This window comes from Nelumbo nucifera, chromosome 7, assembly GCF_055504915.1.
Source record: "Nelumbo nucifera cultivar China Antique chromosome 7, China Antique-T2T, whole genome shotgun sequence".
Classification (NCBI taxonomy): Eukaryota; Viridiplantae; Streptophyta; class Magnoliopsida; order Proteales; family Nelumbonaceae; genus Nelumbo; species Nelumbo nucifera.
Genome location: NC_142655.1, coordinates 7189542 through 7207974, shown reverse-complemented (window position 1 = coordinate 7207974; position 18433 = coordinate 7189542). Strand labels below are relative to the sequence as shown.

General features: G+C 36.0%; 1 protein-coding gene across 1 annotated transcript; it reads left to right on the top strand.

The window, feature by feature from the left end:
* Window positions 1-956: 956 nt before the first annotated feature.
* On the top strand, window positions 957-2065 carry LOC104589958 (uncharacterized). Its single transcript, XM_010248445.3, has 2 exons — window positions 957-1616; window positions 1730-2065. The coding sequence occupies exons 1-2, from the start codon at window positions 1056-1058 to the stop codon at window positions 1850-1852; spliced, it is 684 nt and encodes a 227-aa protein (XP_010246747.1). The 5' UTR covers window positions 957-1055; the 3' UTR covers window positions 1853-2065.
* The last annotated feature ends 16368 nt before the right edge of the window (window positions 2066-18433 follow it).

The window sequence follows — 18433 nt, the reverse complement described above, 5'->3', positions numbered from 1 at the left end:
GACAATGAACAAGAGTCCATTTGAAGTCATCACCGGCCAGCTGCCGTAGTGCCCACATACATTTGAACTCTTCAAGCTCATGGGATCGCAGTTGAACTTCTCTAGCAGCAGCCACCCAGAGTCAAATAGACAGACAGAGAGAACAAACTCCCTCTTGGAAGAATATCTTCGGCACTTCATCTCCGCCATACAGAAGAATTGGGTTCACCTCCTGGACATCACGCAGCTCTCCTACAATGCATAGAAGACCTCGACAATGAACAAGAGTCCATTTGAAGTCATCACCGGCCAGCTGCCGTAGTGCCCACATACATTTGTAGTCAAGTACTAGGGAAGAAATCCAAACCTTCACCAGGGAATGAAAAGAAAACCTTAACCTTACCCGAGCTGACCAAGGTAGAAGACCTGATCCCTTCCAAATAGGCGACCTAATAATGTTCAAGCTCCACCCAAACAACCTTCAACTTTTTAGGAGAGTTCACCCTAGTCTCCTTACGAAGGGCCTTGCGAGATCGTCTCCCGAATTGGACAAATCGTCTACCATCTCGAGCTACCCTCATGGATAAAATTCCACCCAGTTTTCCATGCCAGCCAATTAAAATCTTATCATGCCGACACCCTTGATGACACCCGAAACCAGTCCAACCGACCTCCGTCAACTTTCAGACCACTTGCCATTGAGTGTAGACGTGTGGCATATAATTGAGTCGGGACGCAGTAGCCAGTAGATGGATATGGTCCAAAAGCCGCATCGCATGTTCCCAAATAAGGAAGTGAGTGCTCTCCGCTCCACATGTGCTGTAACGAGAATGACTTGTCGGCAGCTTCCGAACAAAGCTGGCTTTTACCCAGCTGATGATATTTTAACTGCAAGCACATCTGTTGGGATTGGAAGGTGCAAATTACCGTCTCCACCCAGAATCACGAGACAATTTAATTTGGGTCCTATTAATTGAGTAGCTAGCTTGGGTGGAACTCTGGTGTCCTGAGTCCTGACTAGACTAGATATAGTAGCAGTAGCTCCTATTAGAAGTTGGGAAGAACCATCAAGAAGAATGGCAACTGCTGAATGGGGCAGCGACTGGGACGCAGCGGCAATAGACGGCAACCCAGAAGCAGGCGACGTCAATGCTCGAGAGCGTCACAAGCTCGCCGAGCGTGAGCGCCGCAAGTCCATGCGAGAGCTCTTCCTGTCACTCCACGCCATCCTCCCCCACGCCAACACGGTTCGAAAGGAGCAGTCGGCAATCCTCGACGAGATTATCAACTACATCCCTATAGCTGTAGCTCGCCTTCAGGCGCTCAAGAAACGCAAGAATTCCTTCTCCCCCTCCGCTTCCTCCATGACCAAGCCAACTGTTCGCATCTCCAACCGTAACTCCGCCTCCTCCAACTCCACTGATTGCATTATCCGACTGGTGCCCGAGCCGTCGTCATCGGTGGCCGTTCGGCTCCGAGGCGACCGTGTCAACGTGTCTTTAACTGACATCAAGTGTGACGGACAGACTTTCTTACTGTCTGCATTTCTGGATGAGCTCGAAGCTCATCACCTTGAACCGGTTCGGTCTACTCACTGTCGAGATGGAAGCAAAATACTTACTCACTCCGAAAGCAAGGTTGGTTGGTTGGCTTGTTTCCCAGTGTAACTTCTCCAAGTCTTTGGCACACATTTCTCTGCTTCTGATTTTCTAAACTGGGTTCCTCCCCATCTCCTCTTGTTTGATTACAGATTCCCGATGGGTTGGAAAGATCTCCAGCTTTGTTGAAGGAAAGATTACAAGAACTAGCTTGCAAGCTCCAGAAGTTAAGAAGTAATGTCTCCCTCAAGAGATCCTTTGACCAGATTAGTTGATATCCTTTAAATCGCTTCTTCTTATTGGGAAGAGCTAGCTAGAAGAAAAAGAGAGAAATTTGATACAAAGTTGTGTGTTATGGTCTGGTCGATCTGCTTCTTGTTGTTGTTCAATATACATGGTATGTGGTTTGAATTGAATCACTTTGTTCTAGTTTATACCATGTAATGCAAATGAAAATTAATATTGTCCTCTCCTTAGTTTTAAGCCTAGCTTGAGTTCCACAATTTTGTATCGTATATACTTTTAATTAGCCTTCAATTGTTGTGCTTGTGCATGCATCATAAACACATACAGGTAGCAGGTCCCTGGCTCCATACATACATAGTATCGTACTATCATGCATGCACACAACACATAGGACCTCCTCACGGGTGTTGGAGTGTAGGACTACTGTACGGATAAATCTAAAATTAAATCGAGCCACAACACAATTGCAACAGTTCTTATAAGGACATTTCCTTCGGGTAGAGCCTTGAAACACACTATTCAACTGAGAACCTTATACACAATATTCATCAACTGATGAGAATCTATATTAAAGCAGGAGCCAGACTCATAAGACATTTCCATTTGGGTAGAGTTTTGGTTTGAGTCCAACCCAAGTATTTTTTTTTTATATGTATTAATTGTTGCATGAATTTATATTATTACCAAATGAGTTTTTAATTAGTAAAGTTTATTTTTAAGATTAATAACTTTTTATTATTTTTAAACGAAACTTAAATGGATGTTAAATTTTATTTAGTAATTATTAATTCCATTACTATTTTTTTATTAGTTGTTTGTATTAATTTTTATTATCTATAAATGGAATTAATGTAAGTTAAAAAATAGATAGACAGAACAGAGGTGCCCGTGTAAAATATATAGATAGATAGAATATATACCCACGTGATGCACGATTTTGAATTCTCTATCTTCCATGATTTCTCTGGCTTTACCAATGCAAGCTAGTTGATTTGGTAAGATTTCATTACATTAATGGAGCCATTTCTTTATAATGAAATATTACTCATGGTTTTTAAAACCGATCCGGTGACTGAACCGGTCAGGGTCCGGTTATCAGGTCGAATGGTCAAATCGTTTGAATCGAACGCTCGGCCCATTCTGATAAAAAAATAAAAAAATTAAAAAAAATTAAAATAATAAAAAACGGTCAAAACCATTCGAATAATTAACTGTCCGGTTCAGCGATTCGTTAACCAAAATCAACAATTTTGGGAGAAAATCCGATTTTTAGGAAAAACAAAACTGGTCAAGGGACCGGTTTCTGGTTTTTCCGGTCCAACGGTCCGGTTTTGAAAACCATGATATTACTTGTAGGGGAGCCTGTTATGTTGTCAAAAGAATAATGGTTATAGGCTTTCATAAATTGCTAAAGTAAATAGGCTTTTCACAAGATGAATGCTAATTTACCATTGGAAATTGGTCTCAGAGAGAGCCTACGCCATGATCAGATTCCTTGAAACCATCTATAATATCTACATTAGTTGCAGAGATTTTAAAGAGGTTTAATAGAACTTTTCTCCATCAATAAAATTTAATTTACAAAAAAAAAAATGGTGGTTCCTACTTGATAAAAAGCATGCATTGGATGGGTGACAAAGTTACATGTCTCATATCCATATGTCCGACAATTTCAGATTTACTCCCCACATGTCCCATGAATGAAAACGTACAAGTACGAAAATGTTCTCATGTATAATTTCAAGCCCTATGCTTTAAATGCTATAGATATTGCATATTAATGATTTAGACTGAGATAAGTAAATGATATCCAAATATAAAGGCTGTGTTTGGTTGCATTGCAATTTTATTTGTATTAGTATAAATCTATGAGAGTACAAATGAAAAAAAAATGCAAGTTCTTGGTTAATTTTGTTTTGGGTTTTACTTTATTCTGTTTCCTGTCTTAATTTACTTTATTTGTATTGCAATCAAACAAAATAAACTAAAATTTGAAACAAAAATAGGTCAGAATTTACACTTAAATCATTTGCACTTGCCATAATTTTGCATCAGTGCAAATTTATTTGTATTGCAACCAAAAACAGCCAAAATGTTTCCAAATTAAATCTCATTACTTAGCATTCTGGTGAGTTCAAGAAACTCGAACCTTGACTTATTTACATCGTAAATATAGGATTTGGTGCAAAATGGTTTTTGATGAAGTCATCTCTATGGTCAATTTCAGCATAGTAGCTCTTAATTTGCTATTTGACAAAGGAAACTCAATGTTTAGGTCTTTAGCTAGACTCAGTTTGGAAAGAGTTTATTACAAATACAAAGATAAGTAGCACAAATACACCCACGATTTTGCACTCTACATGTTTGTATTTCTACTCCTTCCAAACTGAGCCTCTTATTTTAATTTTTTTTTTTTTTTAATCTTCAGTCCTGAGGTCATGTGCATCATGTTGCTAATCCTGTGCTTAGTCGCATAGAGAGAGGATGGTGGCCTACCAAGATGAGAGATTGGATTAGCTGAACACGATGGCTGTTTTATAGGTTGTGCAACCAATATTAACGCTCCACGCCGTCATAAAGAGCATATACCCAATAACCACACAATTTCTCACATGCGAATTTGGTCTGGAGCTCAAGGCTCTGTTTGGTTTGTGGAAAGATTTAGATGGGATGGGAAAGTATAAAAGTTTACACTTCCATTGTTTGGTTTTAGATAAGAGAAAATAAATGGGAAAACACTATGATGAAGAAGAGAGGAGAGAGGGAGGAAGCAGATATGGGTTCGAACGGGGAAGGTAGCAGATCTGGGTTCAAAAGGAGTGGTAGCAAAAGAAGAAGAAGAAGTCGCGCCATCGCTCTGCTTCTGGGTTCGAACGGGGAAGGTAGCAGATCTGGGTTTGAAAGGGGATGTAGAAGAAGAAGAAAGAGAAGCCGCCGCTGCTGCTATGTTTCTGTGTTCAAACGGAGGTAGCAGATCAGGGTTCGAAAGGGAAGGTAGAAGAAGAAAGACCTGGGTTCGAAAAGGGGAGGTAGCAGATCTGGGTTCAAGAGAAGCCACAGCCACTGCTTGAATGGAGGTAGCAGATCTGGGGCCGAAAGTTATCGCCGCTACTCTACTCTGCTCTGCTTCTATAAAAATACTTTCTTAACTTTTTCCACCGGGGTTGCACGGTTTTGATGCGACCCCAAATCCACAATTTTGGGATCTGAGATCTCACACTTTTCTCATCTCATCCCTCTAGGAAAGGAAGTGAAACCTTTTACAAATTTTGTATAAGCTTTTCCTGCATTTCCCTTTCTTTCCCTACTTTAGTCGTATGCCTGAATCCCCCCACAAGGCAGATTGCATTTCCTACGACGGGTCGCAGGACAACCCCAAGACCCCCCAGTGAATGATTTATGAACACGCATTGCTGACGTGTTCAAAAATCACTGGGAAGTCTTTTTTTTTTTTTCCTTATTTGAAAATCCTGCGATGGGTCGGAAATGTGAATCTCCCCACTAGGACTGTGATTCATTTTTTTTCCCCTTTTCAAAACAAGACAGCAACACACTAATAACTCTCCTCTAAAGTAAGTTAAAGTATCACTTGAATCCAAATTTACACTGAAGCAATCCAGCTATGTACCAACGGATCCATCCTTAGTTGGCGAAAAAAACAAAGATCAATAATATAGAGATTTGGGCTAGCATCACTTTGGAGAATTAACGTGCAATAGGATTGAAAAAATGAGCATGCCCAATTTGGCTCTCAATTGGGCATTTGATTCCAATTCCATTTGATTCTAATTCTGAGCACGTCCAAAGATTCCAATTCCATTTGATTCTAATTCTGATTTTGATTCCAATTTTCATTTGAATTAAATAGATTGTAGAAATAAAGCATTCCAATTCTGATTCCAATTCAAATTCGGGTTCCAATTACACACGGAACAAATAGACCCTAAATCAGGCACTAATTTGGCTCTCAATTCTGAAAAGGGCACTCATGGAATAATGGATGCAGCTTTGCTCCTGGGAGAGGACTCTGTTAACTCTGCAGTCTGCATTGACAGTATTTGGACACTGTCTTCTCGGTTGTTATAAGGGACAAGGGCAGGGCCACAACCCACTAAAATCCTTGAATTCTTGTGGTCCTGTCTTTCCAGGACTTTTGGGTTCTTCTATCTTTGCTGGATTCTGAACCAAAACTGTGGGTCAAGATCAATAAATAATACAGCACTTCGATCAAGTAGGATTTATTATTGCTACACTTGGACCATTTAGCCACTTAGTTTTGTTTTATCCCACAACTGTTCCTTTGCTAAAAACCAATGATCCACCGACGATCCAGGCACTCCAATTATCAACTCGTTTTTTATGTTTTAAATTACAAGAATCTGTCTGTTTTGGATCAGACAATTGAACTATTGAACCAGAAATTGATAGTTAATGCTGTTCAAATTCTAGGTCGGTTTTTAAAACATATATTATATCAATGCAAATAAAATTTACACCACAAACAAATACAGCCTTAAAATTAAATCCTGTTCTCACCATGGTTTTTAAAACCAAACCGGTGACCGAATTGGTCAGGGGTCTGGTTATCAGTTCAAACGGTCCAACCGTTCGACCCAAACAGTCAGCCCGTTCTGACAAAAAAAATTAAAATTTTTTTAAAAAAATTAAAAATCGAAAAACAGTCAAAACCATTCAAATGGTTCAAACGATTCGAACAATTAACCGGCCGATTCAACAGTTTGCTGACCAAAATCAATAATTTAAAAGAAAAACAGAACCAATGACCAATTCCCGATTTTTCCGATCCGACCATCCGATCCCGATTCTCACCGTAGGGAAAAAAACCAATTCCAGCCCCAACCAGAAATGGGCAGGCCAAGCTAATGATGCCAAAATAACAACAATTATTAGTTGCACTGCACATGGACTTACTTATATATTTTAATATGGGTGCTGCTTGCCACATTTTGAAAACTTTTCTATTGTACTTCTATAAATGCCTCAGCTTTGTATTAATGAAATTTAGACAACCACGTTCCTAAATATTATCATTATCGATACTATTAAAATGGTCTAATTTAACATTTATAAAGTTGTAAGGCAAGACAAAATCTTTATTATATGCTATCAAACAGACATGCATGATATCAATCCCTCTTGAAATTCATAAATAATCATCTGATTAGTGATATTGTTCGATCTGATGTGTTCCAAATTGAGCATATGGTTAGTTAGTTCCGTCAATTGGAAAAGGCCGATGTGAAAGAATGAAGTCGTGCACTGAGATCTGTAGTTAAGAAAAGAGTCAGAGGCTTGAAAAATTATTCCCTGGATAGACACTTCGATGCTCAGGTCAATAGGATAAAGAGAGATATCACTAGGATGAACAAGTTGAGGTAGTACTGGTCCGAGTTGAAGAGATAGTGTAAAGAGGCACTACAAAAAAAAACCGTTTTTAACCACGGTTTTTCCAGCAATGAACCAAAAACCATGGCTAAAATACTATATATATAGCAATAGAATATACTGTGGCAATATTCCCGTTTTTTGTATACAGCCTGGCCACGGTTTCCTGGTTGTGGCTTAAATATAATTTATTCAGACGGTTTTTAATTTAACCGTTGCAACACATCCTCATTTTTTATTAAAAAAATGTTAAACCGTGGCAATTTAAATTGCGCAGGTTCTAAAATTTAAAAATTTTGGCTTACACGCATTCTTGCTCCCGCGTCTCTCTCAGCTATCATCTTCACTCTTTCTCTCTCTCTCTCTCTTACACATCCAAACTTGCCCCAACTCTCTATCAGTCGATCTCGTTCTCACTCTCTCTGAAAAACATGGGATTCATCATCAACAACGTCCATTACTAGGCAACTAATCTTTACCTTGCGAGAGAGCAACTCCCAATAGGGTCCTTTCGAGAGATTAGCACCTCCCGGCTTCCATTTCTTCAACCCTTTTGTCGGTGAATGGCTCACTAGAATTTTGTCAACAGGGTCTGTTCTCTCAATGTCCGCATCGAGACCAAGACCAAGGTAACATCTCATCAATTTCCTCATTCTTTTTCCTTACCCATTAATTTGTACCTTAATTATGGGTTTATATGATTTATTATTTGGGATTTGTCTTTTCTGATAGATACACCCTAATAAAATCTACTTTGTCTTCTATCTTGCAAGAAAATGCCAACTGAGTTTACTTTTTTGCCTCCTACGATTCTAAGCTTTGGTAGGCAGCCATTTGTCTAGATTATTATTATTTCAGTGGAAAATCATATAATCAACTAATTTGGGTGTTTGCATTCATATGATGAATGTTGGATTAGTGGCAAATCCCATAATCTATATTTTCTTTGTATGCTTTTCATTTAATTTTAGTAGGCAGCCACTTGTCTAGGTTAATTGGATTTATATAAAATAAAACTTTATTTCTTAGCAATTTAAAAATCAAACAAAAAATTTTTAAATGTTGGATTAGTGGGAACCATTCTGTCCAATAGATGATATCCATGTCTAGCACCACCTATGTTTCTAAGATGCTCATGGCCAAACAAATGGAAAGTCCATTACAATCTATGCCTTTTGGCATCAACAAATTTTCCGTTCGTTTAAAATTGTGGAGGCTTTTCATGGCCAAACAATCTTTCTCATCATCGGCAAGAATCAAATAAGTAACAATGTTACAAACACCCAATTTGAATAAAATAAGATATCTTTGATGGGTGACTGGGTGGAGCCTAGGGAACCTAGGACTATCTGGAATTAGGAGTATTTAGGAATTAAGAAGGATAAATATGACTCTTTTGGAGCAGAATAATGAGCAATGTTGCATGATCTAAGGCTAGCTAAATCTCTCAATTATAAATGTTTGCAGATTGAATGACACTCAGAGGTAGTAATCGCTTTGGTAAAGAACAAAGCAGGTTTGTAGAAGATAACAGGCACCTCCATTTGGTGCCAAACCGTCCTCATTGGAGAAGAAATCTTCATTTGGTGCCAAGCCTCTATTTCTATCTTATCATCTAAGAAGGAAAACCGTAGAGGCATAGCAACACCATTGTTGCATAAAAGAGTCAGGTTAGATGATAGTCATTAAACACTTGTTATCACCTTACAAATTCTGATTATTTAGGGTTTTCTTTTTTGGTTTCATATGCCAATCTATGACAAAACTATGCCTATGACTCAATGTATTGTAGGTCATGCATCAACTCTGACATTTTTTAGACAAAGGTATGCTGAGTCATTGAGTCATCATGTTCTTTTATGTTGGTTATTATTATTTAAAATCTATTAATTAGAACATTGTGCTTAAATAGGCTAGACCAGGTTGAATATCTACTTATCTATCCAAAGTAATTGGAAAGAAGGTGAGGGAATTTGTTCCCCTTTAGTTTAGTTGATCTATTTGCTTCTTTTTCACATGTCTAATTGTTTTCATGCTTAGTTTAATTGTTTTGGGAAAGACAACATTTTTGGAATCTTATTATTATGGTCCCTTACCAAGCTTTGGATCCCCTGCATTGTACTAGTGATGGGGGACACATAGTCCCACCATGTCTAGAAAATGGGAGTTTATGAAAAAACAGAGAAAAAAATGCAAGGGGTCTAAAATGATTAGATCGTATGTTCTAATGTAGTGGTAGGTAGTTCTATTGTTTCCATTTATTTTAATCTTTTGACTCTGTTGTTATTGTGTTGCAGGTCTGGAGGCATCACTCCCATTTTTATGATAGTTAGAGTTTAGTACATATTCTTTCCTATGATCTTTTGTTTCTTCTTTTGTTGTTAGGTACATACTTAGATATCAAATTACTCTTGTGAACCAGTTTTAATACATCAAGTTACATTGAGATCACATTAACAGTTACAATCAGTGGTTGTACACTATTGTTAATCCTGGTGGTTGAACTAGTGAAATGGTAACCTAGATAGCTGACCGGGTCTTGGGTTTTGTCAGTGCTAGACTGCTTAGGCCTTGACTGCCAAACCTATTAGCCGATCAACTTTAAATGGTCTTGCTAATTCTTACTCCTTAATTCTTTACACTGCTTAGAACACATCATAATCATTATATTAGTCCTTAGTTCTTTACACTATAGAATTTATTTTGCAGGTTTGGCACACACTAGCTAGCCTAAATTGCTCGATTGTACTATAAGGCCTATGAACTGGTATGTTTTGTACTAGGTAGGCAATCTCTTATTTGGTTACTCAACAGAATTATGCCTAATAAATAGGATAAAAAGCTTGGGAAATTTGAGATTTTTTTTTAAGAAAAGGGAAAGAAGAATTCTTATGTTTCCTTGTCGAACAAAAGGCAAACTTCATCTGGACTATGAACATTGAACTCTATAATAGTGAAGAGAACAACCAATAAAAAAATGGACAAAACACTTTGGTCAACTGCCTTTACAACAAATCCCCTTGACCTTGTACACTTAAGTCCTTAACATTCTATATAAATCTGGTTCTTATATGTAACATGTAATCTAGTTCATGGTACAATTTTGTTTTCATAATCATACATTCTAGAAGTTTGGTACAGATAGTAGCATCATTTAATCAGTTGCATGGAGATATATGGAGACTTTTTTTTATCAATATGGAGATATGGAGATAAACTTCAAGAGCCAACCTATTTGAAAAGAACTATCATGGTAAACCCAAGGATTATAATTTTGTCATGTATTGGGGGGGAGGGGGTGTATTGGCCGATACGTGTCGTATCGGGATCCAACCTATTTCAGGGAGTAGACTGACAACCAACCCCTTGAACCAATTTCAAAGAAAAAGAACTAAAAAAATAGAGAGCTCTAGTGCAGGCCGATACGTTCCATTTGGCATATCAGACTACATTGATATTTTAAACCTTGGGTAAACCTTGTTTGGCCTTGTTTAAAAGAAAAGTCCCTTATCTAGCTCTAATGTAGTCACCTTTAACAACCACAAAATGGAAGACAAGAATATAGTCTTTTAAATAAGAATGATTAAGATATTGTTTATTCCTTGAGAGATGCAATTAGATATGCTCATTTCTGTGGTTCTATTATTAGTAATGTTACTATTTATTGGGATTTCATGGTAATTTGCAAGTGGTAGATTTTTATAATTTACAAAGCTTTATGGAAACTCTTCACACACCAAATGTGTATGCACATGATATAGGAAAAGATCTTTCATACGGTAATAAGGTAAAATATTGTGATTCCAAGACAACAGAAGTAGCTCATGTCCTAGATGAAGGTAGTATAAGATGGGGAACCATGTGGCTAAGCAATAGGAATCACTAAACAAGGATATGAATATAATTATGAAGTTTTCTGGTATAATCAATTGCAAAACCCTAGTGCTATGCATCTTTACCCTTCTTAATATAAAATATTTTTATTAAAAATAAAGAAAAATGAGATCCCCCTTCCACTTCTTCCTCCTACCCTTCCTCTTCCTTCCTCCACACCCCTACTCTTAAGGAAGCTTAGCCTCCTTGTGTTTGGGGTTGATCAATACCAGTTGGTGTTAAAATATGACCAATATAGAGTGTTGTTACTTGAAACATAAAATTTGATATTTCAACTCTAAACAACAATGATGAGTCTATACATGCATTTTTTTTATTTTTATTTCAGTTGAAGTGACTCCCTTATGTAAGTAAGTGACAACTCATCTTTCTCATCAATTTCTATTGATCAACCCCAAAAGGATACATAAGAAACTCGAATGGTACCCAACACAACTAAATAATGCAAGATAGAAATAAAGAAATAAAAAGTAATGGGTAGCAACATAGCAAGCCATTCAAATCTATCTTGTGATATCCATTGTGAATCACAACTATTGGACTGACTTTCTTTCTTTTTCTTCTTTCTGTTATTGGTAATTGAAATATCAACATAGGACTACTTTCAATCTGATCACAAATCTCCAACCTCAATGAGTACTCGACAATTGTACAAGGGATTCCACCAACTACAAATAGGTCTTTTTGCATAGAAACAAGGTGGATCTTATGTGATGTTATGGGCTGATTTTGCTGATTTGGGTGTGTATTAAAAGGTGAGTTGGTATGATGGAAAGTGCTAGGTCCTCTGAGAAATACATGTATGGCATGAGCCATCACCATCTATCATACATACATGCATATCCAACATATATACATGTAGAATATAAAGCAAATTAACATTGTGGTTTGAGAAAAAATATGGTTTGCTTTCAGATTCATCAATTCATCATAATCATTATTATCTAAGTCTTGTACCAACTCCCAACTATAAGCAACTATAAGGGGTTAGCTATGAATATAATTTCACTATTTATTCTGCTAAGTGTTTTACCAATTGTTAACTTATGAGTACTTAAATCAATTCTTAGGTTCTTACTACTTCAATTAATTAATGTATTTTTTGGTCTATCCCTAATCCTTCTATTCTTTTCAGCTTGGAAAAATCATTTCTAATAGTTGTTGGAGCTGGTCATTTTTATTTATTTATTTATTTGGTAGAGAGAGTTGGTCTTCTATGCATGTGATCAAACCATCTTAGTCCACTTTTCTCATTTTATCATCTAATTGAGTTATTCTTAGATCCCTTCTAATGACTTCATCTCCAATCCTATATTTCTAGTTATCCACTCATTGTCTTATCCATCTTGGTGCATGTGTTTCTACTACACTTGTTTTTTTATATGTTGCTTTGTGATGACTATCCAATACTCTGCTCCATAAGTATTGCTAGACTTGCAACTGTTTTACAATAACTATAAAAATTTGATTGGTTTGGATTGATTTATTGCATTAATTTACTTTCTATAGTTATTTATCTAAAAATACAATCTAAGATGGTAGATGGATGGAACATCTGGCTGTCTTTATTTCCTTAATATTATTTACTTATGTTGATTGATGTCAATTTGTAGGACTTACATTCACAAGGCGCTCTACATGGGTTCAGTGAATTTAGATACCTTTGGAAAAGGATGTAAGTGACAACATGTACTTAATTGCATAAAGAGTTGTCTATGTTTTGTTTGTTCTTAAATTTTAAGATCCATATGGCCAAATATCATATGGTCCATCACATTAGAACAATTTCACTTCAGTTGTTTTCGATTTTATTCAAAAACTATGACTTTGATAGCAAAGAAGCTGAGAAATAATTTTTTTAGATCGAATTATTTCCACTATTATGGGTTAAAGTAGTAAGAAATGATTTAGGGGTTCAATAAAATTTGCAATGGATATGATGCTAAACAGAACAAGATGGCAAAATAGGATTCATGTAACTGACCCCATATAACTGGGATGAGGCTTAGAAGATGATGATGATGATAAAATATTGAAAAAAAACACTATTAGCTCTAATAGAATGCAAGAACAAAGGTTTTGATTCTTGCATTGGGCTTTACTTAGTCCCCATAACCTGCAATTCTTTGAAAACATGAGACAAGATCATGACTCATCAGCAATGTGGACAAGTGGAAGAACTGGAGCCGATCAAGTCATCTCAAAATAATAGAGATCTCATCTGTTAAGATATAGGTTATGTACTATGATAATATTCTCTTATTCCTTTAAATCCGAGATGTTTTATTAAGGCAGAAAGAACAAATAGGTAGGAACCAGGGGCCTACATCCCCTAACATTTTAGGTTAGGTCACAAGGAAACTGTGAAGGCAATAATAGGGAGTTCACTTTGGTTGTTTTTTAAAAATAGCTTGGGCTGTTTTGGGAGTCTCTACACATGTCACCTTAGCTAATTCATGTCCTAATTTTTCTTTTCAACTAAAGAAACTATTTGAATATAAATACATTTTTACCCTCACTCATTATGAGATGTCAATCACAACAGTTTCTTAAATAGAACAACCTTTAATTCTAAAAGGGATCCATGGCACTATTGGGCCATTTGGTCAAAAGTTGAAGATTTATAGATAAGATAGCCATTGTGTTTACCAATGAGAAATTGTGGACCCAAGGCATGTCTGAATTATCAATGAGACACATGGGACATGGCCCATCTAGAAGCAAGTTCAGTCCTGAATTTGGTTTCTATTGGTTCTTATCTAAAAAATAAGCATCAAAAGAGGAAACTAACACTTGAGTAGATGTCAACCAAATCTGATACCAATTCGTGTTCTATGGTCAGGCATAGAAGGCTGGACATAAACCCCACTTAGGAGTCTCAACAACTGCGAACAGGCATCCACATCCCAATTGTTTAGGTTGCACCTGAACTGAGGACACCGGGAGATGCCTGCCTCTGAAAATCAAAACAATCTCAAACAATAACACCCCTATTGGTCATATGTGTCAAACTTTTGGCTTAACTCTATTGATCTTGCACTGTAATGTGTGCTTACCTATTAAAGTAGTGAATAGAAAAGAATAACCTTCCCCTTACCTTTAAAGAGGTGACAATTCTTGGATCCTTTGCAGAAGGGTTCAGATTTGATAGTTATTATCCTGACTTAGAATAACCTTCCCCTTACCTAACCCAAAATTCTTTGCTATTGCTATATAATTTTGATACTTGTTAATATTAAAATGCTCTTTCATGGTTTTCATATTGATGTTTAAAAAAAAAAAAAACTTATTTTCTGAATGAGTAGAGATAATGAACCAATATGTTGCACTATCCATTGAAACTGGACATGTCTATGTTAAACTGATAATTTTCCAATGGTCATATAGTGTAAATTTTGCTCGAGAAAGAACAATCATTTTATGCATAATTTCCAGCCTTCTCTCTTGCTTCTTTACACGCTTCCAATCCTGAATTGCATTTTTCTGCTTCATTTTGATAATGATAAGATGACTTCTTTGCCTCTACTTTGTCCATCATGTGATTGGTTACATGTCTTGGTGGATTTAGCTCATCTGTCAATAACTCTACAACATATTTCTCCATTTCCTTATTCATGCTAGGGTCATGCTTACCACAATCTATACAAGAGGGTAGGAAAATATGATGCAACAGAGAATAGCTTGAAAGTAGGATAGGCACACCCTAATGCATATAATGTTGGAAGGTATGGAAACTTGTTATCATCTTTCCAACCAACCCATAGGAAGGTTCTCATCTTCTTTTCTAGTTTCTTTGCATTCAAAAAGGGATTTGAAGTAGTGATAAATAATAAATTTGGAAGGGATGATAAGACACTTGTTATCATGTGAACCTCTAAAGGAGGTTTATTTGGGGTTAGCAAGCCCCCTTGAGGAGGTGAAGAATGTTAAGATTTTATGGCAAGTGTAAGGGGTTTTTTCCAACATGAATTGCTTTCTTTGTTGCCCCATCTTGATTTTGATTCCCTTGGATTTTTTTCTAGGGTAACTCTTGGGGATGCACTTGAATCTCACACGCATGGGTTAAATCAATGGTAAGTGTATAATGCATATAAATCTCTTACATTATTTAATTTATATAGCTAATTATTTATATCAATGCTTATGTATTCAGTTTTGAATTTGACAGACCGAAGTTATGATCCAAAGCGAATGTCTTGAGCATGATGCATGTGCATATAAGCTAATGTTCAGATGCAACGAGGATAATTTTGTTAATTCTATTTTCTTTTTTGGTGATGAAAAAAATTTATTAAATGTGTATCTTGAAAAAATAATACAGATATTTTGTGTAAATTTGTACAGGTTTTATCATACAAGAACAGCTGAAATTAATTCTTTTTGTAATGGTATTCCTTTAAAATTTAAATGAGAAATAAACTTTTAGCAACGGTTTTATAAAACCGTGGCAATACAAAATAATAACTAATACTTGTAGCAACGATTTTACGTAAAACCGTTGCTATTTCTACTTATTCATCAATAAACCATATTCTATAACCACGGCTAAAACCGTTGCTATAGCAATTTGTAGCAATGGTATAAAATAAATCCGTTGCAATGAAATTTTTAATTAGCAATGGTTAAAACCATGGCTATACATACATTTGTAGCCACAGTGTACAATATCCATGGTTATAGGTTTTAGCCACGCCAATATCCGTCACCGACAAAAAATCATGGTTAAACCGTTGCTATAGCCTTTAGCAACGGTTTTTTTTGTATCTTTTTGCAATGATTTTGTTTGTTGTTAAAGCTGATTTTTCCTATAGTGAGGTATTCAACGAATACAATTCCAAAAGTCTCTTAACTCGAGCAGGGAATACATACTTATAGTTAGGCATTCGTGTCCTAAATGGATAGGACTTTTGGGGTTGTTGAGATGAGGGCATCTGCCGAAGTCTTCGGTAAGTTCCTTCTTCCCTAGCGGAATCCATTTGTCCATGCGAGACACTCTTTCTTAATCGTATTCAATTGATTAATTACAAGTTTCTTCCCATATCATAGTCAAACCCATTTGGCCATTTATATAAGAAAGATACCGTTCTCATTGTTTAGTGTGGATTATTTGCGATGTACAGTCTCCCCATGTATTAAACAAGAAACACCAACACTAATCAACAATTGAACAATTGCTGGCTTACAAAGAGTCAGAGACCATTTAATCGGCTTTAAAAAAGGAAAAATATTATCCAATCCATTGCTCAAGTATAAATGATGCATAATGTCACCATCAATTAAAAAAGTTAGCTTTTTTTTTTTTGCTTCAATTTCACTTAACAAAGCCCCTACATTAGATGAGATTCAATTTGTTAAAATGTTAAAAGCTTGATAAGATTCACTGACGAGTGACGAACGTAACACGTAAAACCTGCAATTACCACATGGATTTGATCCCACAACAACGGATACTACTGAGGGCTTGTTCGTTTCCTCTTAACTCTTATCTCTTAAGAGGAATATTTTAACTTTAAGAGAAAATTGGTTGTCCGTTTCCTCTTATCTCTTATCTCTTAAAGTGCAATTATACAACTTTTTATTTTTCAATGATACCTCCAAAAAGATAAACAAAAACTCTCATATATGGGGTCAAAATAGATATTTGATAGTTTTCAAAATTCAAAATTCAGAATTTAGAACAACATTCTCTGCATTCAGAGTTCAGAGGAAAGAAAAATTCACCAATACCAATATACCTCTTAATGTAATTATTACACTTTCAGATGTCAAACTTCAGAGCAAACGAACAGGCCCTGAGCCATCACATTAGCTAAAAATGTCTGAAGGTGACAACATCCTCCCAGTATGGGGAAATGACCACGTGAGATAGATTGGTATATTCGTGGCAATTCTGCCATCATATTGTATCCCCTCCAATTGCGAGATCAACTTCTATGATGGCAAACCTGTGCCCACACCATTCTAACAGCTTTTTGCAATCTTGTGAAATAAAGCATATAAATACAGAGATATTCTCAATGCAAGGCAGTAAAGACTCTTTAAAGGAGGTTTGCCTTGATTGAAGCCAAACTCTTTAATTGCCATCCCTAATAAATTGAGGTTGTACAATTTTGTTGCTAGTAACACATTTTTCTTGTTGGTTTGCTTTCTCATTGGTTGATTTTGCTTCCAATAAGACCTTGAGGAATTTGACAGAGCTGATACCAAATGTTAACCATAAATTAAAAAACTCAAATTTCATTCCAACTCCATTTTTAGATATTTAGGGTGAATTTAATTTATCTCGCTAAGGCTGCATTTGGAAACAATGCAAATAACTGTGGATGCAAATATGTAAGTGTAAAACAGTTCATATAAATTGTAAAATTGGGTTAGTTTTGCACTAATAAATTTATCTTCTTAACAAATAGACTTTTAGTTGTAATGGTGCAAACATGAATTCCTATAAAGCATATGCATTTTTTTTTTATCAAAATCCCACTTGAATGCAAATTTACTTATTTTTTATTGATGTACTTTCATATCTTATTATCAATGTAAATATGCATTGATCAGTCATTTGTGAATGCATAAATGTAATATTGCCAAGCATAGGTAAAAGTGAATCAAAGTACAAATTTACCCTGAACCGGGATTTACAAATTGGATGGTTGGTAGAAATACACAACCTATGCACGTGGATATGAATAAGTTTCTTTTTTATTTTTTATATAACCCCAAACTTCACTCCAGCCGAATAAATTAAGCCCATTTTTCTATCCAACATCATTTGGGATAGGCCCCAGTAAATGGTAGGTTACATGAACCATGAGACCTTTCTTGTGGATATCTTAAGGGAATGAGATGTTTCTATAGTGAATAAGCAGGGATTTTGGGTGGTTTTCTCGTTACCTCACACTTGATACAAAGTTGTAGTTTATGTATCTGGTGCCATTGTCATTTCTTCATAAAACATTGTCCTTCAAATCAACCATTGTCCCATCACATATGAATTGATTGATGGAAGTTGACAAGAAATATGCTTTGTCCCATCACATAATTAAATGAATCACTTCAATTAGAAAAATGCACGTGGGCAATTAAAATAGCTTTGCCAAAATGTTTTGGGGCTTGTTTGGTGGTGTCTTTCCACGTCAGAATAAAATGCAAAAAACACAAAAAGATTCATTTGGAACTTTCCAAAATCAACCCAAAATGGGTTTTTCAACGCTCTAACTTTTGGCAACTAGATCTTTTGTATGCTAAATGGAAATAGACTGAAAATCTGCCAAGCTTATAAACAGCCAAAAGATCACATGAAAAGACATGCC

Bases quoted from the DNA above. Each gene is read 5' to 3' on its own strand.
- LOC104589958 (XM_010248445.3), top strand. From the start codon at position 1,056: ATGGCAACTGCTGAATGGGGCAGCGACTGGGACGCAGCGGCAATAGAC. The intron at 1,617-1,729 runs GTTGGTTGGTTG...GTTTGATTACAG, and splicing joins TTACTCACTCCGAAAGCAAG to ATTCCCGATGGGTTGGAAAG.